A 26,044-nucleotide genomic window follows, 5' to 3' on the forward strand; every position below is an offset into this window, starting at 1 on the left:
GAATTGTGATCATTTGAGCTGCTTGACAACAAAGAGGAAAAGTTCCATTCACCAGACATCTTCACTTTATCTGATTCAGAGTTCATCCAGTGAGAATTCTATGCTCAGGATATCTGTTAAAATCATTGAACACAAATCGTACAACATCATAGATACTGAGAAGCAGAAATAACATATGAGATAAATCAATGCTTGATTCAGAAGAGGGGGGAAAAGTAAATACATAAAAAGAAAATCTGAATAAGAAGTTCATTATAGCATGGTGAAGTTCCAACACTCCAGAAAACAAGACCCAGACACAATCTAGTCATATTCTCTTCTCCAATCTCTGAACAATTTAGGCATTGTGCAAGTAAAAAATGAAGGGATATAAAACACTGAGTGCTGTAGAGGAATTTTAATCCAGCAACATGGCTGCTCTAGCAAGGGATCACATCCAAAGACCTAGGCCTGTGTGATCAGGTGGCAATACAGACACATTGCTAGCACACATCTTCAATCCCTCTGGTTGGAAAACAGACACACCTTTAGTATACACTTTTAATCTTGAACAATTATGTCCAATTGAAGGGCAAACAAAATGTGAATCCGAGAAAGATTTGACAGAATGAATTAGTGATAGGATGTTCCCATCTCTCATGAGGACAGGAAGGAGGTGCTACTTAAGAGCAGCGCAGGGAGAGAGGGAGAATTGTTGAGTTCAGTTGAGTTTGGTGCAGTACAGTTGAATGCAGTTGAGTTCAGGCATTCCATTCAGTTCTGTTCAGTTCTTGCAGTCAGTGCAGTCAGGGCAGTTCAGTTTGTGGAGTTCGGAGGCAGTTTTTCTAAGCATGCAATTCAGTGGGAAGCTGAGAGAAGCCAGCTTGAATCAGTCAGCTTGAACCAGAACAGCTGAATTGAACTAGCCAGCAGAGTTCAGAAAAAGCTAGAACGAGTGAGTTTATTCAGCAATGAGCCTCCAAGGCTGGAACATTCTAGGCCTAGGTGAGCAGATGGAGGCTGGAAGCTGAAGCCTTCAAGGTCTGGGCTTGCAAAAGGTTAGATTGTATGGAGGCTAGAAGCTTCCAGGCCTGTGGCTATCTATCGATAATTAGATTAAAAAAAAAGCTCTGGGCTCAGCCCAAGCCATGCATTTGTAAAGTTTAGGTACAGCTCTCATATCATCAGAGGAAATTAAAAAAAAAAAATTTACAAGTACCAAAGGCATGCCCCTGCATGTGTACACAAACACACATAGACTCCAAACACAACACACGCAGACACCCACCCACACAACACACCACATGCACCACCATACACTCCTTCACACACATTATACACACATACCATATACACATACCACACACACATACACAAAGGACCCCACACACACATACCATACACACACAAAAACCACCACACACACATACTACACACACATATGCACACACAAGACAATAGTAATGGAACTGTGTAAAAAGAGAAAAAAAACACAAGAAAAAATGGCTTTTCCTTTCCTTTTATGTAATTTAAAAGGCAAATGTATAAAACAATAGTCATGAAACTCCATTGAACAACCTTCATATATGAAATACAATTCTTATGATAATAATAGCACTAAAGCCAGGGAAAAGTTATAATAAAGTGTTCACTATTGAAATTAAGGTACTACTCACAAGCATGGGACAGTTTTCAGTAATACCTGTTCTGATGGAAGCTCCCTCCCCTAGGGTCATACAGTCCTCATCTTTTGAGTATGTGACAAAAGAGTAAAGGCTGTAGGGAAATAGGTTTTACAGAAATCAATGCCCGTTTGCTTTCATGTTTCAGGGTCTTCTAGCTAAAATTGCAGTATCCTGTGGAGACAGCACAGGGGTGAGCTGCATCAGGAAGGTGCAGCAGGGCTCTGCAGATTCTCCTGGAGATGACACTGAAGATGACTAACCAGCAGGAAAGGCTGCTCTTCTTATCGCAGATCACATGGATGGAGTTATGGGGGTAAAAATCTATTTTTGTATTAAAATAGTGTAAGTTGAAATGTTTATCTCTTCCATGTGTCCACATAACAAACACTGTCCCATGCTTGTAAGTAGTGGGCTGGCTCAGAAGAACCTCCTCCATCCTAGCCAAAACAACTTCAGGTGGACCTTCGGCTGGAAAATGGCACGACACAAGGGCTGCCGTGCGATGGCTCAATAAACTGAAAAACAGCAAGCCACACTCTAGCTCTACATATTTTGGGATATAGATTTCTTCTCGTGCTCTCTTATGCTCCTTTAAACTGGAGACTTCTAATTATGGTAAACATGAGAAATTAGTCTTTGATTTTCATATGAATATACATTTTTGAATTACATATAAATATGCATAGATACCACAAAAATTAAGATACTATAATATAAAGCATATTGCCTTTATTTTTTTTACATTTATTTACTCATTTTATGTGTGTGTGTGTATGTGTGTGTGTGTGTGTGTGTGTGTGAATGAATGTATGTATGCATATATGCCACAGCATGCATGTGGAGGTCAGAGAACAATTTGCAGGAATCAGTTCCCTCTTCCCATCACGTGGTTCCTGGGGAAGCAAACAATGGTCATCAGGCGTGGCAGCAACACTTCTGCTGAGCCATCTTGCTACCCCTGAAATACATTGTTTTAAGTGATTGTGTTAGTTTCAACCTCCATTGCAACCAGTTAAATGTGACTGAAAGTAATATAATACAAGAAACACTGAGGAATTCAAAATGGTACACTGGAAAAGCAAATGCAAAAGAAGTGATGAAGAGCAAGATATGACATAGATTATGAACGCTAACTGGATGATATGAATCCTACCTCATAGCTGGCCTCAATGTATATTGATTAGTCACTTGACTCAGAAATCAGAGAATCATAAATGAATTTTTAGGAAAATAAATGTGAGGCACTCATATAAATCATATTAAATACACTTTACACTCAAAGGAAATACACTTTATATTGAAAGCAAAGGAGAGGAAACTTTCCTTGGATAGTATAATAAATACCATCTGGTAGGTATGAAGGCAATGAAGACTGGCTATACTAATATTAGAGGAAATAGAACTGAGGACAAAATGGTTACTGAAGATGTTAAGCAATGGAAAGAACAAAAGTGAGAAGATTAACAAGAATATAGAAGACTAGAATAGCATAGAATAACTAAATCAAACAGATTTCTACAGAACTCCTGTTGTTCCTACATGTGCATAGACCAACACTCTGCGTTAAGTCTGTTTATGGCTTCACATTATTACTTCATGTTATCACTTTCAACTTCTGAAGAGAACTTATAGTCAAAGTGCATCCGTCATAAGCGGCAAATCATTGGATATTGTTTTTCTTACTGATTCTGACTATTGTTTTCATTTAATCAGAAAATTAATCCATTTAATGTAAACACTGCTGTATTTAAGTGCAAATTTGCTTTCTTAAATGTGTCTTATTTCAAGACCTGTTTTTTGTCTCTCTAGCTTTCTATTTGTACAATCAAGTGTTTTAATTTGTCACTACTAATGGATTGTTGGTTGTATATTTTAATTACCGTATTGACTAGCCTAAAATAGTAGAGACCAACATGATGCCCTTATTATAGTCTACCCTAAGTTTCTGTATTTGTCTCTCTTAGATAACACCAGGGTCATACAACATTTGAACTGCTACTTCCTGTTACAGACTGAATTGAATCCTCATATCCTCAAACTAAAATATTAAAGCTCTAACTTTCAATGTAACACGGTTTGAAGGTGAGTCCTTGGAGTCGTGGTTAGACTTAGAAATAGGGAAGAGGTGCCAAGATAGGGTCAATGACTTTATAATAGACTAGAGCTGTCCCTGATGTGAGGAGGCAAAGTGAAAGTTGACCCTGTGCAAGCCAGTAAGTAGATAATCATTAGGAACAGAACTTTCTAGCGTCTTTGTCCATAGGCTTATCAATATCTAGAACGGTAAGAAGATGATTAAGTTTTGTTTTTAAAGTAAGTCAGTATGTGTTGCTTTGTTATATAAGTCTAAACCACGACGTCCTCTATTTACTTTAAAAAAAACATTGGTTTCATATATGTTAGTCCTATAGCTATTGTGTGTTTACGTGTGAACAGGTGAACCTGTATGAGGGGTACATGTATGTGTGCATGTTTATGGAGGTCAGACATTGACCCAATTGTTCTATAGGAGCCATCCACCTTGCCTTCTTTCTTATTAAAAAATAAATTTCATCAGACTTATTTTTGTTTGATGTATTTTGGGCATATTTGTTCCCCTCCCCCAATACCTCCCATCTCCTTTCCATCTCCCTCCTCTCTCAAAAACAAAACTAAAATAGTCTGAAAAAAAACCAAACAAACAAAAATGAAAACCACAAAAAACAAATGTAATCATCAATATGTAATTACAAACCCTGTGCCCTACAACGGTGACCGGCCTGCAAGATACCCTGGTGTAATAGTGGCACAAATGTTAGGAGAGCAACTGATCACGTTTGAACTGTATTTAAGGCTTACTCCACAGGATGGAAAGTATACCTGACACTGCATAAATAGCCAGGAGTAAGACTAGATAGATCATGGGTCCTATGGACAAACTTTTTTTTCCCTTTGGAGATCTCGAATAAGATCAGCCAGCTGGCCAGGGAGCCCCAGCTTCCTGGCTTTTCTTTTTATCATCAGCCTTATGAGCATAGATAGTTACCAATAGCTTTGCAAGTGTTGCTTTTGTTCAATTCATGCTCCCCTCTCCCTGTAGGACTCTAGGTATAAACTTTGCTTTAATCTTCCCCTTTGTGCATTATTATCCTCCCTTCTCTATTCCCATCCTTTTTGTCCTCTATGTTGGAATTTGAGTGCTTTCTGCAGCTCCCTCTTTCTCTTAATGATTTCTTTCTGCCACGCCTATCTTATTAGGAAACCATCTTTTAGTTCATTTTACTTCTCATAATTTTAGGCTCTAGCATTTCCATTTGTCCTGTTTTTAAATGTCCAGTAATTGTTTAATTGAATTCTGGATGTTATGAGAAATTGCAAAGGCTGCATGAAATACACTTCCTGCTGAGAGGCTGGGATTTGCTCTAGTGGTCGTATATTGTGTGGACTTACCATATTCTTTCTGTTGAAGTTGGATTTCAGATTTCTTTTGAATGCTGAGAGTCCAGTTTGTCATAAACCTTAAATCTTAACCTTTACTTTTAAACAATCATCTTAGTTCTTCTCTGAAGGCCTGAGATATTTAGTTGGGCTCTCCCTCCTTGGCGGTTTCCAAATTCTCATTTCTTTCTCCTGTTCTTCAAAATCTCAGCTCAGACTTTTACTAAAGTATTTCCCTGCTCAGCTCCAAATCATATCGGCAGTGGTAAGCTCCAACATTGATCTCTCTCTAGCCCACAAAAATATCCATAAGCCTATAACATTTCTGCTCTTTCTCTGTTGGCTTGAACTTGCAAATACCAAGGTAAAAACAAAACTGGTAAATACAGGCCTCAATTATTGTAATAAAAAGTACAGTACTAACTAAGGAAAACTGGGAGCATGAGAGGTGGTCTTCCTCAGGAAAGAGGACCAATTCTTTGTCCAGTGACAGTCAACCCTATAATTACATACGCAAGCAACATTATACGAACTCAACAGCTTATATTTAGGAATATAGATGTGTGTGTGTATGTGTATATGTATATATATACATATATGCAATGCAATAACTTAGTTTGAAAAGGGGGCATGAATTTAAAAGAGAGTGGGGAAGGGTTGTTGGGAAGATCTGGAGGAAGGAAAAGGAAAGAAGACATATTATAAATGCTAAATAAATAAATAAATAAATAGTTAAATAAATTGAGCTGATAAAGCTAGGAAGAGGAGTCCAGAAAGAAAAAAATAAGTACACCATCAAAACTGAGTAAAGAGAATTATGTGCTTGGGTGTACTTCAAATAAGATTGACAAAGACAAGAAAACACATTTTTAAGTATTAAGGAATATTTATATAAATATAATGCTACTCTTGTGTGATTAGTCTAGATAAAAAATGGAAAATAGATTCCTAAATGATCTAGATATATGATTCTATAACATGCCACCACTCATGGTCCTAGATCTAAACTCACCATTGAAAACTCTAATGGGCTTAGAAGTAAGAGAGTCTGGGTTACTTTGTAACATATTTCATGTTATTTTTCAATCTATTGGTTTATTTCTAAATAGCCCCTTTCTCTCCCTCTAGATGCTGCATGATCCACTGAGAGGCCTGTTTCCTCCTGGGGGAGGAGGTGGCAATTAATACGCTTACTACATGGGAAGCAGCATGGCTCTGGACTAAGCTATGAGTCAGTAGTTTAGAGTTATAATCACATTTCTGATCCTGAATCAGTTGATGCCTGTGGTCAAGGCACTTAACCTTTGTGTTTGTCCACCTGAAAAGGAGATAAAATGATCATTTATTTGTAAGAATCTGTGTCTCTAGTAATAAGTGTTTTTTCATACAAATAAAGGCACCATAATATATTTTACTAGTCAGTGACTGCAAGCACTTGTACAGTTCGGTTTATCCCTAAAACCTTAGTGCTGCTTTTATCATAATTCTTCCAATTCAAGTTAAAATGCAGTACAATAAAGAGAAGTAAATGGTTCTTTTTTTTTTAAATTTGACTGCTTGAACAGGTGTAGTTAACCCTGAAAAAAACCAACAACAACAACAAAATTAAACTAGAAAGAAAAATAATCTTTCCTTCTGCCCACAGGTTTTTTAATTAATGTAAAAATGCATTATCATATATATATATATATATATATATATATATATATATATATATATATATGTGTGTGTGTGTGTGTGTGCACGCGCATGCAGACTTTTGGCCACTTTTACACAAAATAATTTAATAATAATAACAATTAATCATATCTTTTAAATGCTTTTTCCTTAGAAATAGTTTAAATATAATAATTATAACTAAAACTTTATTCCAGAAAAGCTTTAATGTTCTCTCCATGTTATAAAAGAAGAAAATATTCAAATAATTTCTTTGTCTAACATTTTTCTTTATTTGAACAGAAAGGAAGATAAAAGTTTTTATCTATAGAAAATTTAAAATAACTTATATTTAAGAATGTGGCAATGAAATAAAGCCTTAAAAGGGTTGATTTTAAATATTTAATAAGTAGGCCTCAACTTATATCTAATAAATCAGTCCCATTTAAATTCTAGGATGGGGGTTAGGAAGAAGGCTCAGAAGTTTAGAGTCAGAACTCTTTTTGCAAAATGCCATTCCTAGAACCCACATCAGGTGGCTCTCAACCACCTATAACTCCAGCTACAGGGGGTCTGATGTCTTTTTTTTTAATTCTGCAGGCATGTATGCTCATGTGCACATCTACACACACACACACACACACACACACACACACACACACACACACACTAATTTAAAAGTAATAGAAATCTTTGAAAAGGAGGGCAATAAATTAGGATGTGTCTATTTATAACTTTATTACTCTTAGATGTTTTTGGCAGTCAAGATTGTCCCTCTTCTATAAAATTATAGTATTTTGCAAGTTTCTTTAAAAGTACTCAAAGAATTCAAATAAGAATGCACACAAAGAGGTAGCCATGGGTCTCATTACCAGTGGGCACTCTTGTCAATGACTACAGTGGTAGTCCAGCTTCATTATCATTAGACACGCTTAAAAACACTTTTACTTCTATTCTTTCATACTCTGTTTTTTCTAGTTTATTTGCTTGGTATCTGCCAAGAAATTAATGGGACATCAGAACAGTGTCAACCCTCTAAACAATTATGCCCGTCACCTCTTCTTTTAAATTTAAGATCACTATCATGTAGTATTATATACAATAAGGCATATCATTATATTTTATACATGTAAATTATGTGTTTTGATCAGGTTCATCCTCTATTCCCTTCTCTTGTCTCCATTCTAACACCTGTTAATTCCTTTTCTCTCTTCAATTGGACCGTCTTACTTTTTTTCTGTTTTTCTTTTTTTGGTGACCCAGTTCATATAATGAGGGTTTTTACAGGATCATGGATATAGGGTTATCTGCAGGTAACTTATTAGTGGTTATACCACTGAAGAAATGCTGCATGCAGTTTTGAAACTACTGCCTTTGGAATCATCCATGCTCTGGCTCCCACATGGCTTTCTTTTTGCTTTACCCACCTCTGCTCCAGGAGGTGACTGCACTACAAGCCCACTCCAGAGACCTTTGAATTCTCAGGTAAAAGACACATACACAGGTTGTCACTTTACAATTTGCCTTCTTGGCACAATTGCTAGGCATTACTATCTTCTGCCTGGAAAATCATGTCCTTACTAATTTATTATCTCTGTCTCTCCATCTACCCTAGACTTTAGTGGCTAGTCCCACCTAGCCTCTGTCAAACATCCTTGGCCATTCACCAGTAGAGGAGGCCACAGGCTCCAGCTCTCCTCAAGACCTACAGGGTTGCTCCATTCTTCTTCCTCTAATGCATAGCAAAAAGACCCCTCTCCTTCCTTGCCTCTGCCTTTTCCTCCTGGGACCCAGAAGTCCCACCTGTACCTTCTGCCAAACAATTGACCCCCCCTTCTATATTGACAATTCAAGAACCAATTGGGGAACAGGACCTTCATCAACAGGAACATCATCACCTCAGAACCTCCCCTTACAAAGAACAAGTCTTTCTCTCCCTCAGTAATCAATCATTAATAGCCTGTAGATCCTTGAAAGAAGCCATTTTCTTTCATAATGGGAGTTGGTCATGTGCCCAATCATGTGTAGGTCTTATTAAATTAGTCACAGCTGCTCTGAGTTATGAGTGTAGAGACTACATCATGTCCATAAGACAGCATTCCATAACATTCCACCATTTCCTCTAGCATAGTTTTTTTTCTACTAAACTCTTCTGTGATGTTCCATGAACTTTGGAAGGGGTGACACAGATGCTCAATTTAGGATCCAGTATTCAAGATTCAGTATTCGAGTAAGTTATTACTTTAGCCATGTGTGGGTCTCTGTAGTAACTATCTCTCACTGGAAAAATAAGTTTTTCTGAGCAAATCTGATGGAAGCACTAATCTATGAGAATAAAAGTCAACTTTTATAATGCAACCTGATAGGCACACATTTCCATCTAGCAAACAGCAGCTATATGATCTCCACTATGGCTTACAAACATCCCCAGCCATAATCTTTTGATCAGATCCACATATCAAGAATGAATTTTCATTGAGGCATGAGCCTCAAATCTAGTCAAGAAGCAGTTGGTTACTACCATGTGAGCCATGCCACAATTGCTTCAGTGGGCACATCTTGCCTGTGAGCTGGGTAGTGTAGCATGCAAAACCCACAGCTAGGTAAGACTGTTGGTGACTTTTCTCTATTAGCAGTCTATATAGAGCCTATGGCACTATAGAATCCATCACTTCTTTTTTATACTAGCTTCTTCTAGGCTTTTCTTCTTCTCCAAACTGAATGTCATTATTGAGTGTTTCAGAGACCACACACAATCCTCACAACTTTCTTATATCTCTCTTTATCAAAAGCACTTACTAAATAAGTCCAAATATTCAAGAACTCAACCCTTTGTCTTCTCCATGATTACTAATACCCATATTTTTTCAGGAAAAAAAAAGCTGATGAGTAGAGATAAAAAACATTATCTCTGGCCTCAAATAAACATTCAAGCCTGACCACTGCAATCTCTCTCTCTTCCAATCTCCAAACTGCTTCTCACCTTTCAATTATACTTAATTCACTTTAAACAGAAGACATCACTGTATATTTCAGAGAGATGAGGATTGCTCAGCATTGATTACCATCATCTTGTACTATCTAGCTCTTAAACTCCCATGTCTTTACCCTTACTTTTCTCATTTCTGTCCTTGTTTATAAAGAGAGAGGGTGGATGGAGAGGGAGAGAGGAGGAGAAAGAAGAAGACGAGGGTGGCATTGAGGAGGACAAGGATGAGGAGAGATTGGTTACCTTACTCCTGAGGACTAACCAACTCTCACATTTTGACATCTCCTTTATTGCCATAATCATAGTTTGCCTATATTTTTTTTCTCTCTTCATTTTCAGTCTTTTTTCCTATGGCACCACCCTATCATTTTACACATGAAATAAGTCACATTTCAACTGAAAATGGAAACAAAATAGATTTCTTTTATTGTGTATGTAGGAATTGCCCTGTCGTGTAACCGGCCTCAGCTCTCACTTGCAAGCTTCCTGTTTCAGCCTCTGGAATGGAGAGATTGTAGGTCTAGATTACCTATACCTGGCAGCACTGAAATCCTCTTGATCATGTATTTTCCCCTAGCCCCTACCTACCTTAACTACTTAATTTATATAGCCAAATATTTAAATTTCACTCATCACCAACACTTCACACCTTTCAATTAGGCTTTTCCTAAAACTAGTCAAAGACACTCCTCCCTTTCTCTTCAGAAAAAGGCCAGACTCTATAGATATCAACCAGCCATAGCATTTCAAGTTGCAGTAAGACCAGGCACCACTTCTTCTATTAAGGCTAGACAAGTCAAACCAGTAGGGGGGAAGGGTCCAAAAGGCAGGCAACAGAGTCAGAGACTGCTTCTGCAGTCCCAGTGTTAGGAGTCCGACTAATAGACAAGCTATACAACTGTAACATACAGGTGCAGGGCCTAGGTCAGGCCCATGCAGGCTCCCTGGTTGGTGGCTCAGTTTCTGTGAGCCTTTATGAGCCCAGGTTAGTTGATTCTGTGTTTTTTTATACTGTTCTTGACCCCTCTGGCTCCTACAATCCTTTCCCTCTTCTGAAGGATTCACAAAGCTTTGCCTAATGTGTGACTGTGGGTCTCTGCATCTGTCCCCATGAGTTGCTGAGCGAAGCCTCTCTGATAACAATTAAGATTATGAGTACAGAAGAATATCATTAGACATCATTTTATTGACTTTTTTCTTTTATTTCTGTCTGGTCTTGTTCGGTTCTATCCTAGGCCTCTGGGCTATCAAGACTCTGGTTCCTGACCCTCCAGGCAGTGTCAGTGGTGGGTTCCCTCTCATAGCATAGGTCTCAATCTGGACCAGTCATTGGTTGGTCCTTACACAATTTCTGTGCCACCTTTACCACTGCATATCTTGTAGGCAGGACAAATTGTAGGTCAAAGGTTTTATAGGTTGGTGCCCCAATCCCACTACTAGAAGTCTTCCCTGGTGACAGGAGATGACTGATCAGACTCCATATCCCCCATTTCTTGGAGTCTTGGCTAGGGTCACCTTCCATTCATTCCTGTGATTTTCCAGTGCCTTAGGTTTCTAGCTCATCCCAGAGATGCCCCTAATCTCGGTAGTCTCTCTCAGTACTCATTCCTTCCATCCTTCCCCCATTGATCTTTCTTGTTCCCATCTCCACCCCTCAAACCTTCTACAGTGTTCTCTCCTCATCCTCCCATGATGTCTATTTTTTTTCCTCTTCTCAGTGAGATTCACCTTGAGCCCTCCTCGTTATTTAGCTTCTCTGGGTCTGTGGGATTATAGCATAATTATCTGAAGTGGAAACTTAAAGATTCTTTGGAAAGTCAGTTGGATGGTGTTTTGCTGGAGCAAACACATGAAGGAACATTTCATTAAATTGGCCAAGGGCATATTCAAGACACTGAAGCAAACACAGGAGAGGAGATGTTCTACTAAAGCAAGCATGTGAAAGGACATGTAATTAAGGATTCTTTGCTAATGACATACATGTATTGGTCTGCCTTACATTGCCTAGTTGAGCTACATTTGTCAGGGCTCCATAGAAAGAAATGCACCAAAAGCCTCAGGTGATGTGCTGCAGCTTCTTGCACTTCCAAGGACTTGGGATGATTGGATGCATGTGCTGAGGTAAGAGAGGCACAACTTCTCCTGGTGTCCTGATAACTGGAGCTGAGGCACAGGCCTGGCTGTCTCTGCTAGGCCATGTCACCGCTGCTGATTCCAGTTTGCTATCACAATTCTACCGAACTGCACTGCTGGTATGTCCATGAAGTGTTTCCAAATGGATTGAGCTGCCACTGCCTGCTAATCTGTGGACTGAACTGGGGATTTTCAGACAACACAGACTGCTGCTCCAAAGAACCTGTCAAATAGCTCCACTTCCTCCATATCCTTTCTTTTTCACTACCTCTGGTGGGTGGTGGGTTATAAGAGAGTTAAAGCATTTAAGAACCATCATTAAAAATAAGGATTGAAAAAAATAGTTACAGTTATCCTTTAGACCTAATATTAATTTATAAGTGAGTATATAACATGTTTATCTTTCTGAGTCTAGGTTACCTTACTCAGGATAATTTTTTCATGATGTCATGGTTTTTAATAGTTGAGTAATAATACATTGTGTAAATTGCATTTTCTTTATCCATTCTTTGGTTAGGGGATATCTAGATTGTTTTCAGTTTCTGACTATTATGAATAAAGCTGCTATGAAGATAGTTGAGCAAGTGTACTTGTGGTATAGTGGAGCGTCCTTTGGTTTTATGCTCAGTTGTGGTATAGTTAGGTCTTGAGGTAGATCGATTCCCAATTTTCTGAGAAATTGCCATATTGATTTCCAGCGTGGTTGTATCAGTTTTCACTCTCATCAGCAGTGGAGCGGTATTTCTTTTTCTCCACATCCTCACCAGCATGAGCTGTCACTTGAGTCTTTGATCTTAGCCATTCAGATGGGTATAAGACGGAATCTCAGAGATGTTTTCATTTGTATTTCCCTGCTGGTTGAGGATGTTGAACATTTCTTTAAGTATTTATTAGCCATTAGAGATTCCTCTGTTGAGAATTCTCTATTTAGGTCTATACCCCATTTTGAATAATCTATCCATATCTATTCAATATAGTATTTTAAATTTTGTCAAGAGCAATAGGAAAACTAAAGGAGATCAAGGGGATACAAACTGAGAAGAAAGAAGTCAAAGTATCACTATTTGCAGACGATTTGATAGCATACATAAGTAACCCAGAAAATTATACTAGGGAACTCCTACAGCTAGTAAATACATTCAGGGAAGTGGCTGGATACAGAATTTAAAAAAAATAGTAGCTCTCATATATACAAACAATAAACTAGCTAAGAAAGAAATCAGGGTAACAACACCCTTCACAATTTGGTGGAGCTCTACCCAAGCAAGTGAAAGACCTGTAGGACAAGAACTTCAAGTCTTTGAAGAAAGAAATTGAAAAAGATAGAAAAATCTCCCATGCTCATGGATCGGTAGGATTAACATAGTAAAAATGGCCATCTTACCAAATGCAATCTACAGATTCAATGCAATTTCCATAAAAAATCCCACACAATTCTTTATAGACCTTGAAAGAACAATACTCAACTTCATATGGAAAAACAAAAATGTAGGATAGCTAAAACAATTCTGTACAATGAAAGAACTTCCAGAGGTATCAGCATCTCTGATTTCAAACTGTACTACAAAGCTATAGTAATAAAAAAAATGCATGGTATTAGCGTAAAAACAGACCAGGTGATTGATGGAATCTTATAATCTTTATGGCCTATCTTTTGAGATGATCCCTGAGTCACTGTGGGGAGGAATGTGATATAAAAGTCTAATTTACGTTTGAGAAGTTCACAGGCACTTATGCTCTGGACTTTGACCAGTTGAATCTCTGGATTGACTGCCATTCATTGCAAAGATAGAAGGAAGGAATGAAAGGAAGGAAGGAAGGAAGGAAGGAAGGAAGGAAAGAAGGAAGGAAGGAAGGAAGAGAGGGAAGGAGGGAGAGAGGGAGGGAGAGACAGAAGAAGGAAGGACAAAAGAGAGAGAGAGAGAGAGAGAGAGAGAGAGAGAGAGAGAGAGAGAGAGAGAGAAAGGAAGCAAGCAAGCAAGCAAGCAAGCAAGATTTTCTGGGGATAATTAAGAGTTTCACTAATGTATGGACATAAATGTAAAAGTAGCAAGCAGTATGATACTGTGCCCATTTGGCAAAATAAACCCAGCTTCTTCCTCTAGGACCTATCCAGCCACAGGCTCTAGTCCCACCTTGTGGGACCAGACTTGATTTTTCTCCTTTCTTAGAGCTGGGGAGATAAGGAATTGTGATATTACATACATGCCTGTAATATTAACATTGGGGACATGGAAGCAGTAGGACTAAAAAGAGTTATTTATTGAAACACTATCCATAAAGAGAGAAAGCAAAAGCAAAAGAAAGAAGGAAGGAAACAAGGAAAGGAGAGGGGGTTAGAGAAGGAAAGCAGAGAGGGTCAGAGGAAAGTAAAGACGGAAACAATATGTACATGGCACTCTGAAAGGCCCAAAACTATGGATTACAAGTATAAAAGGAGAAGGATCTCATTGTAAAGGCATAGAAGACTGTTTTAAAACAATTATAACCTGAATTCCCCAGAAATGAGAAAAGAGATGCTGCCACATGTATCTTTTATCCCAGCATTGAGGAGGCAAAGACAGGTGGATCTTTGTGAGTTTCCAGTCCAGTCTGGTCTACATAGCAAGTTCTAAGACAGCCAGAGCTGTTGTGTAGAGAGACCTTGTCCCAAACAAACAAAGAAACAAACAACAAAAAAACCAAGCAGACATACAAAAAAGAGAGCGAGAAGGAATATATGATGTTGATCCCAAGATATAAAAAAATTTCAAATAAACAGACTAGATCAGGAAAGATCTTTCCCTTTTCCTATTGTAATTATAATACAAAGTTAATTGAAAACAGGAAAAGAGATAAGCCAAGTCACATACAAAGGCAGACCCATCAGAATAACAGAAAATTAAAAATTATTCAATTGAAACTCTGAAAGCCAGAAAGGCTGGAATGATGTATTTCAAGTTCTGAAGTCGACTGGAAACCAAGATTATGATACCCAGCAAAGTTATCTGCCATAATTGATAAAAAATTAAAACTTTCCATTATTGTAAAAAAAAAAAAAAAAAAAAAAAAGACGACTAAAGGAATCTACGACCCCTAAGCAGCTACACAAAGATATAGGAAGGAATCCTTAGACTGAAAAGAAAACCATCCATGAGGCCACAGGAAAGAACAAGCCACATTAAAATGATAGTCATATATAAGAAAGAGTGCTCATCAGTTAGAGCTTTGGCTGCTCCTATATAGAGATAAAATGAGCATCATACCAGGCACAGAAATAGACATTTAGATCAATGGGATAAAATAAAGGACCCAGATACAAGGCCATGTAACTACAACTATCTGATTTTTTTTTGTCAAAAATGCCAAAATGCACATCGAAGAGAAGATAGTATCATCAAAAAGTGGTCTTGGGAAACTGGATATTTACATGTATAAAACTGAAAGTATGTCTTTATCTTCCAATATGCACAAAAGTCAACTCTGAACTGACCAAAACTAGAAACTTTGCGACTGCTATAAGAAAAAAGTAGGGAGTACATTTCAAGATATAGAAATAGGTAAGGACTCTCTAAATATTCCTCCAATCACTCACAAAATAAGACTAATAATTGACAGATGGGATCCCATAAAATTACAAAGTTTCTCTATAGCAAAGGAAACTGCCAATCAAGTGAAAGAGGCAGACTACATAATAAAAGTCTTTGTTAGCTATACATCTGAGAGTGTATCAATATCTAGGATATACACAAATACTCAAGAAGCTAAATATCAAGAAAACAAATGCCCAATACCGCCCCCATGGGTTCTCAAAAGAGGAAATACTAATGGCTAATAAACACTTAAAAACTCATCCAACATCATTAGTCATTAAAAATTTTAAAGTAAAAACTACTTTGAGATTATATCTCTCACCAGTCAGAATGGCTATCAACAAGAAAACAGTACCAAATACTGTTGAGGGTGTGGAGAAAAGAGAATCCTGTTCGTAGAATTGTCGTATATCCTTGTATACTAGTCCTTATACTCAAAGGGGTCTATAAACAGCTACAGAGACACTTGGTCAGCCACGTTCACTGATGCTATATTCACAATAGCTAAACCATCATAGATGTGCATCAACAGATTAATGGAAAATGTGAACATATACAACTATTCTAGTTTCAGCTTTTTTTCCCCTATGATAAAATACAGTGACAAAAATCAGCTTAGAGGAGGAGATGTTTATTCTGCTTACAATTCAGGGTTAAGTTCACTTGATGGAAAGTCAAGGTGGGAACATAAAACAGATCATAGCGTAACCACAATCAAGAGCAGACAAAAACACATGTGTGCATGCTACTTGCTTGTATTCTGTTTGATTTCTTTCCTCTTACACAGTTCAGGACTCCATGCCTAGGGAATGGAACCACCTACAGTTATCTGGGTGCCCACATATTGGTAAATTTAGGAGAAGCCCCCACAGACAAACATACTGTCCAACTCAATGTAATCAGTCCCTCAGTGAAACTCTCTTCCCAGGTGACTCTAGGTTGTTTTGAGTTGAGGATTTAAGCTAATCATCAAAACAACTGCATTGTATTGTGCTCTAAAATAATAAAATTACAAAATACATAGGCAAACAAATGATATTGGAAAATATTATAGTAAGTAACCCAGGTCTAAAAAGAGAAATGATGTATATTCTTTCTTACACGTGGATGAAAACTTTTGAGATTTTAATTTGTACATTTAATTTTGACTGTCTATGTCTATAGAAATCAGGAAGGTAGAAATTTCCCATGACTGGGGGAGAGTAAGAGGCCTTCTAAGGCAGTAGAATGCACGTGATATGAAAATGTGAGCTAAAGGCTTAGGCAAGGATGAGAATGGGGCTAGGTAGTGATGGGTGGGGAGGAGGTAGATTAATAAAAACTAAGAATGTATGAAAAGTTTTATAGAACCATAGTTTGCAAGCTTATTAAAAATATAATTTTGGAGGTGGGTGCAGTGAACATCATTGATGGTACTCAAGCAGGTAGGGTCCCTCATTTTCTCCTAGGGATCTGGGATGGAAACTGTAAATAGCAAGATGTTCAAATGTTGAAGGTAGAGTTGGGACTGGGACTGCTCAGTGGCTGAGGACCTCTCTCTTTCTTTCATTTTGCCCCCAAGGTTTCTCATCCTTAGAGGCCGTGTAGGCCAAGAGGTCAACCATCCTGTTGATGTAGCTGTATTCTTTGTTATACCTGGAAATGAGCTTTATGAAGTTTTCATTTAATTGTCATTACAAAGCATTGATAGCCCCAGCATCAAAAGTGGAAGAGTGGGTTTCATTATTAAAGTCACAGGAAATAATATGGTCTTTGGTGTAGCTCAGGATGCCCTTTAGTGGGCCTTTTAATGGCTGTTTCACCACCTTCTTAAAGTAATTGTACTTGACAGGTTTCTTCAGGTGGCACGTCAGATCCATGATGGACACATTGGGAGCTGGAACATGGACGGCCATGCCAGTGAGCTTTCTGCTTAGCTCTGAGATGACCTTGACCAGAGCCTTGTCAATACCAGTGGATGCAGGGATAATATTCTGGGCAGCCCACAGCCATCACACCAATTTCCTGGTGGGGCCATCCACAGTCTTTTGGGTGCCCTTGATTTAATGGACTGTGGTTATGAGTCCTTCTATAATGCCAATGTTGACATGAGTAACCTTGGTTTGGAGTCTGGGGGGAGGAGAGCAGTTGGTGGTACAGGAAGTACTGCTGACAATCCTGAGTACATAGTCACACTTCTTATGGTTCACACCCATTACAAACATGGGGTATAGCAGAAAGGGAAGATGATAATCCTGTTGGTACCATCCTTCAAGTAGGTCCCAGCCTTCTCCATGGTGGTAAAGACACCAGTAGATTCTATAATAATCTGGCTCCTCTTGATGACAAGGTTCCAGTTCTGAGCCTTGACTATACTGTGGCACTTGTGGGTAGAATCATACTGGAACATGTAGACCATGTGTTTGAGGTCAATGAAGGGGTCACTGATGGCAAGAACATCCATTTTGCTAGAATAGCAGTTACTATTGTCTACTAAAGGCAGCCCTGGTAATAAGGCACCCAATAGAGCCAAATTAGCTCACTTTGATGATGATCATCATGTTTCAGGGATGAGGTTGGCATTGTACAAGATGTGACTGTCTCTGGAATCAGGAGGAGCAGAGAGCCTTTTTCTTTCTTTCTTTTTTTTAAAGGAGTTTGAACACCACTACCACCACACTGTACCCTGTAGAGGTGGACATTGCTTTCCCCAGAAAACATAGGTCAATCAATGAAAAATCTAAGTGTCCACTATGGGATACTTCCTTACATGCCATTGGCCAGGCCATAGAGGCCCCTTAAACAATATAGGCTATTGCTGTTGCTCTCGCTAGATGGAAAGACCCTATGGTTGAAGACACAACATAGTTTGGTTATAGGACATAGATAAATCAAGCTGGAACTGATCTGTAAACTATCTCACAGCTGTTTTTCATAGTGCTAGAAGGTGCTATGCAGGCTACTTGGGGCCAAAAGTCATCAATAATATTACCCAACAGTGAACCCTGAATGTTGCGTTACTAACCTCCTAGGCAAGATGTATATTGCAATAGTGGCATACACATTAGGAAGATGACTAGCCACTTTCTGATTGGATCTGAGGTTGTTTCCATAGGAATAAATTCAGCATTTCTCAACCTATGGGTCGTGACCCCTTTGGGGTTGGAACAACCCTTTCACAGGCTTTGCCTAAGACCATTGGAAAACACAGATATTTACATCACAATGCATAACAGTAGCAAAATTACACTTACGAAGTAGCACCAAAAGTAATTTTATGGTTGAGAGTCACCACTACAAGAGGAAATGTACTAAAGGGTCGCAGCATTAGGAAGGCTGAGAACCACTGAATTGATGCCTAGAACTGCAAACTGTCAAAAGCCCATGGCCAGGGAAGGACACAAGCTGTCGTGGGAGAACCTACTACTGTTGTTTTGTTAGGCAGAAGTGTTGCCAATCTGCCTTCTAAATATTTGGTTATACCCATATATTAGTGCTGTTGTCAACCCTGGCCAGGAACATTTCCCTTTGCAGTGAGCAGCAGTCAAGGCAGAGACGTGTAATTAGTCAAAGTGCTAAGGAGTAAATGACTGTTGGGTGCTCAGCCCTAAATAGGATGTCTAGATCAATCCCATAAAGCTCACAGAACACCGTGGAATGGGGGATGGGAGAAAAGTTCCAGCCATGGGGTGCTGTGAATGAAATACTATCTTCTGGACATGGCATGGAAGTTGAAGCAGCTACAGTAACCCTGGCAAGGTCAAGCCAGGCAGGAGTTCCCATCTTGACGGGAAGAGCCTCTCGAGGCCTTAGCTGAGGAGCCACTGGCAATTGAAGTTTGCTGGGAAGAGGACTTTCTGCAGGGATGTGACTACTGGTAGACTGCCCACGCTTATACAAGCACCACTACCTGGACTCAGTCAGACTATATAAAGGCATTTATTAAGGGGCCCTAGGAGTACTGGGAGGGGAGCATTAGGGGTGGCTATGACTGAATTACATAGCATTTGTAGAAATTTGTCAAACATAAGTAATATGGAGGAAAAAGGGCAGCCTTAATAATTTCAGCTATTTCTATCTTCAGTGTGAGCTTTGGAACTGTAGTGGGGATTAATAACACTATCTTTTAAAGCCACTATTTCTGGATTTTTTTTTTTTTAAAGTACATTCTGGGCTCTGGGTGGAGCTCATTTGCTTGCTAAGTATGCATGGGGTTCTAGGTTGGATCCCCAGGACCACATAAATACAACTCAGTAGTGCATGTCAGTAATTGCAGCAATTACAAAGTAGAGGCAGGAGGATCAGAAGTTCAAGGTCATCTTAGGCTCTCTAGGGAGTTCGAAGCTACCTTGAGCTCCACAAGAGCCCATCCCGGTGCCTCCCAGAAGCACATTTAAGAACAGAATGCATAGCTGTTATGACTGGTTGTCACTAATTTCTCCCAGGGGTTTACTTTAACTCTTTGTTAGCAAAGAATGCTCTTATTCAGAATTATTCTTGAAGTTCTTCTTCATTACTTTAGAAAATAATTTTACGTTCACTCATATGTCAGACTAGGAGGTGAGAGGAAACTAATATGCAACTCTTGTTGCTTCACTTGCTCTGTTTTTAGCGATGAAGAAACATCGAGACGATGTAGTGACAAGACAACAGTAGGGCCTGATCCATCCCTGGGAGAAAGGAGGGTAGATGGTTCTAAAGTAAACACACTCTTCCATTTTAAGACTGTTAGTGGCAACTCTTCGTTTCTGTCCAGCCTAAACTGTTTGCAGAACTACATTCGATTTACTGAGGCATCCTGAAGACCAGTTTGGGATTTTGTTGCATAATACCATCAATTCTGAGCAGGGCTTGAGAACTGGAAATCTTGGAGAGAGTTTAAAGAGCCACAATGATTATTAACCCTGACAAGTAGTAGAAATAGGCAGATAATTATAGGATGTACTTAATAGACAGAAATATAGAGCAGTTTATAGGAAGAGAAAAAGAAAACAAATACAAGTGAGTTTGTGGAAAAATGTGGGGATCAGTGTACACTAAAACATTAATTACCCATCCCACAGTTGCTTCCTTTTTTTCTTGAAAATGTCTCCAAACACAGAGGTTACTACTGTATTAAGAAAAAAGGGCAAACTTCTAGGTATTTACCTATCTACTGAGGAAGCATTCCTGTCAAAACCTTCAGAATGCTGGAATAAAGTGGAAAACAAGATCTCCCCCTTTATTATACCAAATTGTGCTAAATGGCAGACGAACTGACTCTAGCAATCATCCTTTGCACGCTATAGCCAACTTCGAATATCCCAAATAGCCGAGCTTCTGGAGGTAGGGCTCACATTTTTACATTCTGTATGTTTCGGTGCTTAACTGAACACCCGATCAACAGTTCAACATGGCTTACGGGGTAAAAACAGGTCTTACAAGAGGCTAAGAATTGATAACACCACCGTCTCTGACGGTCCAATACACTGAAATCTGCGATTTTCACTTCAAGCCTAATACAGACTTTCACGCCAACTAGGAGCAAACCTGTTTGCAACACAATGCTTTGTGTATACAAGGTGTGGTGGATAGGATCCGAACCTCACATCGAGCTATCTGGCGAGGGTGTCCTGACCTGGCGGACAGCCCTTCCTGCCTTTATTTTTTAGCCCAAAGACAAACGTGGGGAGGCCTCGGCGGCGGGGGCGCGGCCGGCTCGCGAGCACCGAGCTCGCTCGGGCAGCAGCGGGTGCGGCTCCCGCCCACTCGGAGCAAGTCGGCGCGGCCTCGGCGTCCCCCAGAGGAAAGGCTGGGCGCCGCAGTCGGCCTTAGCATCGCCCATCCCGCTCGGGCGCCGCGGCTCTCGCGCCCGGGCGGGCACCGCACTGGGCACACCGGGCGTCTCGGGGCCGCGGCGGGCACCCGCAGGGCCCGCCGTCCCGTCTGCTCGGTCTCGGTTCCCGCAGCCTCGCGAGCGCGCTCCGGATCCGGCCCCGCCCCTCCGGCTCGCCCCGCCTCCCGGACAATCTCCTCGCGCTCGCCGCCCGGCACGCGCGCTGCGCCCGGCCGCCGCTCCCGCCGCCGCCGCCACCGCCGCCGCGGAGCGTTTCTCCGCCGCGCCTGGCTTCCAGCTTCAGGACGGAACCGGAAGTGTAGGGGGCGGGGCCGGCGGAGGCCAGGAGACCGAAAACGCGGCCGAGCCGGGAGCCGGGAGCCGGAGCCACAGCCTGGACCAGAACTTGGCCGCCGCCTGCGCCACCGTCTCTCCCGTCGCCGTCTCCCGCGGCCGCCTCGCACCGCCACCGCCGCGAGCTCGGCTACTGTGGTCCGCGGACTTTGGGTGTCCGGGTTGAAGGTCGGTCCGGACGTCGGAGCAGCTCGGCTCCCGGACCGTCCGGGCGGCTGCGGGCGCCGCCGCCGCCGCCTCGTCGCCTCAGCCAGGCGTTTTGTTCGCTGAGACGCGAGAGGCGAGCGGAGCTGACAGTGATTTTGACAGTGATTCCAACCCGCTTTTGTTGTTGTTGGCTTTTCGTTGTTTGGTTTGGTGTGTTGTGCGTGTATGTGGCGGTTTTTCCCCCGTGGTACATTTTTTTAAATTGTTGTGCCTTTTTTTTAAATCCTTTTTTTTTCAACCCTGTGAACGTTTTTTGCTTCCCCCTCCCCCCCGCCTCGGGGCTTCCGAATATGTTTTATGACGGTTGATTTTACACCAGGAGGTTTGTCTCCGAGGAAGACCCAGGGAACTGGATATCTAGCGAGAACTTCCTACGGCTTCTCCGGCGCCTCGGGAAAATGGGAGCTGCTGCAAAGTTGGCGTTCGCCGTCTTTCTTATCTCTTGCTCTTCAGGTAGGTGGAGGAGCCGGCGCGGCGGGGCTGTGGCCGGGTGCCGGGTGCCGTCTGCTGGGCAGTTCTCGGGCCGAGGCTTTTCCCGCGCCTAAACCCGCAGCCCCGATCATCTCGAAATCTCCATGAATTCCACTTGTTTTGGGTTGGTGTGGCGAACTGATAGGTTGAGTGCTGTGTTGTTGTGCAAGTGAGAAAGTCATGGTTTGTGGCCATAACACTCGATGACAGCGCTGGTTGGGTTGCTGTTCAAGCCGCAAATACCACAAGTGAAAATTTATGTAAAGGTTTGAGACCCAGAAGGAGGTATTCCAAAATGTCATTTAGCCTAAGCTGTTCCAAAACAAGGACCGGTTTTGGTCGTCATCTAATTAGTGCTTCACCGGTGAATATCGAGACATAGATCAAGTGAGCTGGTGTTTAATTTTGACTGTGAGAAACAATGCATCCTATCAGCGATTTAATCTAGGTCTCCTCTCACGTCTTCTCCAACTACATTGTCCAGTAGTGTTAAAAATAGTTTTAGTTGCCGGAGTATTAACCCTAACCCAGTGCAGAAGAGGTATGCTGCTGTGTGTTGGTGGTGTGTGCTGGCTTTCACCCACCATTTGGGTGCTCTTTTCAGGCGTAGATTCTGCTTACCTACGGAATACTTATTTTAAACGCTTTGCACCGACACGTTGTTTTCAGTTAAGAACAGGCCATGTGAAATTGTGTTCATGTTAAATATGCTGTTCTTGTGAGATGTATTTCTTTTTCTTTTCTTTTCTTTTAACTCAAGGTTAGGAGAATACTCTGGCCATTTTATATCTGAAAAATTTGATTATGTGAAGATGTTGTATGGTTGCAACCAGTGGTTGGAAAAACTAGGCTTTTGTATTGAAATTCTGGAAATGCATACATACATCTAGCTGAAAGGTGTGCAAATGCACTTAACCGGAGAGTTAGTTGGAGGGATGAAAGAGTTTAAAAGTCACAGTGAATGCATTCATTATAAAAATTCAGTGTATACTTCCTAGGTTGTGGCAAACAGGAGGGGTGGGGGACAAATTGACAGGTTTCATGGTTGTGTCATTCCCTCGTATGTCACAGGGAAATTAGAAGGTGGTAGTCTTTTCTTTGTGTACCTCTCTGTTGTGTGTGTGTCCATCTTCCCTACCCCACCCCCCTTTTAATAGAATCCTTTGTAATGTATAGAATTTTGCTGAATGGTACATTTCCTTGTGGTTAATAAATGGATAAAGTCTAGTCTTATGTCTGTAGTGGTATTGATCAGTTCCGGGTGGGCTGAATGTGTTGTGAAATGGCGATCATTGCCAGAGATTAACCAAAAGAATCATGTCTGTTTAAATGGAAGAAGGAACATGCTTAAGGCAGGCGGACAGTTCTTTTTGTGCTCGGTTTAGAGAGCAAGCTAAACAATGGTGTCTGAAATGAATGAAAGCTTTGATGATGTTAAACGTCTTGCTTTTCTGAACCGACTTAACCCTGTAGTTTTTCCCCCTCATAGTGCTTTTCCCCCTGACCCTATATATCTAGCTGGTAAACTCCTGCTCAGGTCTCCTTTTTTTCTGATCTGCCCTTGAGGAGGAGGGGCATCATGGCCACTGACCAACGACTGTGGACATTATTCTTTCTCAAACCCACCTGAGTCTCATTAATTGGTGAGGGAGGTTATTCTTGAGCAGCCCCAAGGTATCACTCCTGGAAAAGCAAGCTGACACTACAGATCTTACAGCTTCCTCTGCTTGGCTCGGAGTAAGAGGAACCGAGTAGTTCAGTAGTTCCCTTTGCGATTATTTTCACTGGGCTCACAGGCTAATAGCAAACATTTCGAGGTTGAGAAGTTCTGCTGTTATAGAACATATAGATAATCCATTGAAATAATTTGAAAAACTTTATCCATATTGATACATGAAGGTGTGTTTGTGCTTAAAATGTCAAAAAAATTTTTAAAGGACTTTGTCAGGAATCAAGTGCACTCTTAAAAGGTTTCTCTCTCTCTCTCTCTTTCTCTCTCTCTCTCTCTCTCTCTCTCTCTCTGTGTGTGGTGCCTTTTAATTGATTTTTCTGTGTAATGTGTAATCTGGCACTGGAAGCAGAGGGTGGCTATTTTTATTAGAATTAAGTAATTTACTAAATTACCAGTTTGTTTCTGGGTATCTGACTTAAAAAAATCAAATGGGAAACAGTAGTAAGGGATGTGTTTATTGTAGGTTTTCAGGAAGGATACATGGTTGCTGGTTTTTAACTGTTTTTTAGACTGGTTTTTTCAGCTTCCATCCCATGGTGTGTGCTATGGAGACTGATTATGCAGACTATTCCTGTAGGATATGGCCAAGTGTATAATTTCCTCCTTGCTCTCATTCCAGGAGAAACATTTTAAGTTTTGCCCTCATCCTGGAATGCCTTCAGATTCCCGATGATTTTTAATTTTTATTCCTCTTTATCCTTCTTTAGAGTCTGTTTCAAAACACAAATCTGCTTTTTACTGTTTGAAGCATCATGGCTAATTTGCGTGTTTTTCTCACAAGTTGTAAAAATGTGAGGCTGAATTTAACATTGCCCAATACTGAGGTTTATTCTACCTCAGGTGCTAAAAGCTCCTGTGGTATTTGAATTTGATTCTTTTGGATTCCATGTGAACTGGTAACAGTATGTATGGTCAGTATATTCATAAAGAAGAGCAGAAATAACAGTAGTTGCTAGCTAGGCATCACTGTGTAGTTGGAGGGAGAGCTGATAGTACAATCTTCTAGGACTTCTGAATGTTGGTTAACAAATGATAAATAGTAACGCTTTTTCTTTTGTCCCTTTGCTTTCATTTTTGTAGAGAAGAGACTTATTTTTACTAGTCTTAATTATGTGTAGGTGTGTGTCTGCTTGTGGGTGGCATGTGCATGTAAATGCAAGGAAACATAGGTGTCAGGCCTCTGGAGTTAGTTATGAGCTGCCTAATGTAGGTGCTGGGAACTGAACTCTGGTCCTCTAGAAGAGCAGCAAATACTCTTTACGTGCCAGACTGCTTCTCCAGCTCAGTGCTTTGTTTCTTAAAGGTAGAAATCTCTTAACATATATGCTGTTAAATCCCAGTATACTATGCTGAAACATATAGACTAGATGAAAAAGCAAAACAAATTCTCCCTCCCGCATTCCACTTTGAGACTTTTCCTGTTTATGATCTGAGCTAGTGGTTCCCATGCTGGAGTGATTTTTGTCTCTCTTCCTCAGGAGAGGCATCTGGAGACATTTTTTATTTGTCAAAATTGGGAAGGGAATGCTTACTTGGCACCTAGTGGGTGGAAGGAAAGGATGTTGCTAACCATTCTCCACTGCACAGGACAGCTACTACAACAGAGAATTATCTATCTCAAAGTGTGAGCAGTGCTCAGACTGAGGAGCTAACTTTTACATTCTTAAGCTTTAAAAGCATAAATATGTTAGTGAAGGAGCTATGGGCTCCCTCCTGTCAAAGTCAGTTGTCAAAGTTTTACTAGTACAGGGTATTGTTGAAATCCAGGTGACTGTTGGAAGGTTTCATTATCGTTTACATTTAGAATGTGATTGAATTAGGAAAATAAGTTCTCATTATACATTATTTCATCCTGATATGTCATTTATACTATTCTGCTGAGAGTTGTGAATAAAGTCTCTAGTGCTCTATTCTGACTGTTCATGGGCATGATGGATAATTGGCCAGGGTATCACGTTGAGCCATATTTGTTTTTGATCTGCTATTCTCACCTTTTAAGATCTTTCCTTTTATTCTTATTGAAATTCTGGAACTGCATGGCTATGGGCAGTGTGT

At 40.4% G+C, this 26,044-nt stretch overlaps 1 protein-coding gene, 1 long non-coding RNA gene and 1 pseudogene across 3 annotated transcripts in view; 2 read left to right on the forward strand and 1 right to left on the reverse strand.

The window, feature by feature from the left end:
* Positions 1-772: 772 nt before the first annotated feature.
* On the forward strand, positions 773-6,316 carry Gm31324. The gene is made up of 4 exons (XR_374351.4): positions 773-984; positions 1,810-1,977; positions 3,629-3,746; positions 6,210-6,316. It is a non-coding gene; the product is annotated as a predicted gene, 31324 (long non-coding RNA).
* Positions 17,001-17,730, reverse strand: Gm13489 (predicted gene 13489; annotated as a pseudogene).
* The window catches only part of Acvr2a (activin receptor IIA), an 89,156-nt gene continuing 84,633 nt past the window's right edge, over positions 21,522-26,044 (forward strand). The window contains exon 1 of one of the 2 annotated variants that reach the window (NM_007396.4): positions 21,522-22,239. In NM_007396.4, the coding sequence (NP_031422.3) occupies positions 22,185-22,239 (55 nt within the window). In that variant the 5' untranslated portion in view covers positions 21,522-22,184. The remainder of the gene's footprint in view (positions 22,240-26,044) is intronic. The other variant, XM_006497623.4, reaches the window with a different exon arrangement.

This window comes from Mus musculus, chromosome 2 (genome assembly GCF_000001635.26).
Source record: "Mus musculus strain C57BL/6J chromosome 2, GRCm38.p6 C57BL/6J".
NCBI classification, from domain to species: Eukaryota; Metazoa; Chordata; class Mammalia; order Rodentia; family Muridae; genus Mus; species Mus musculus.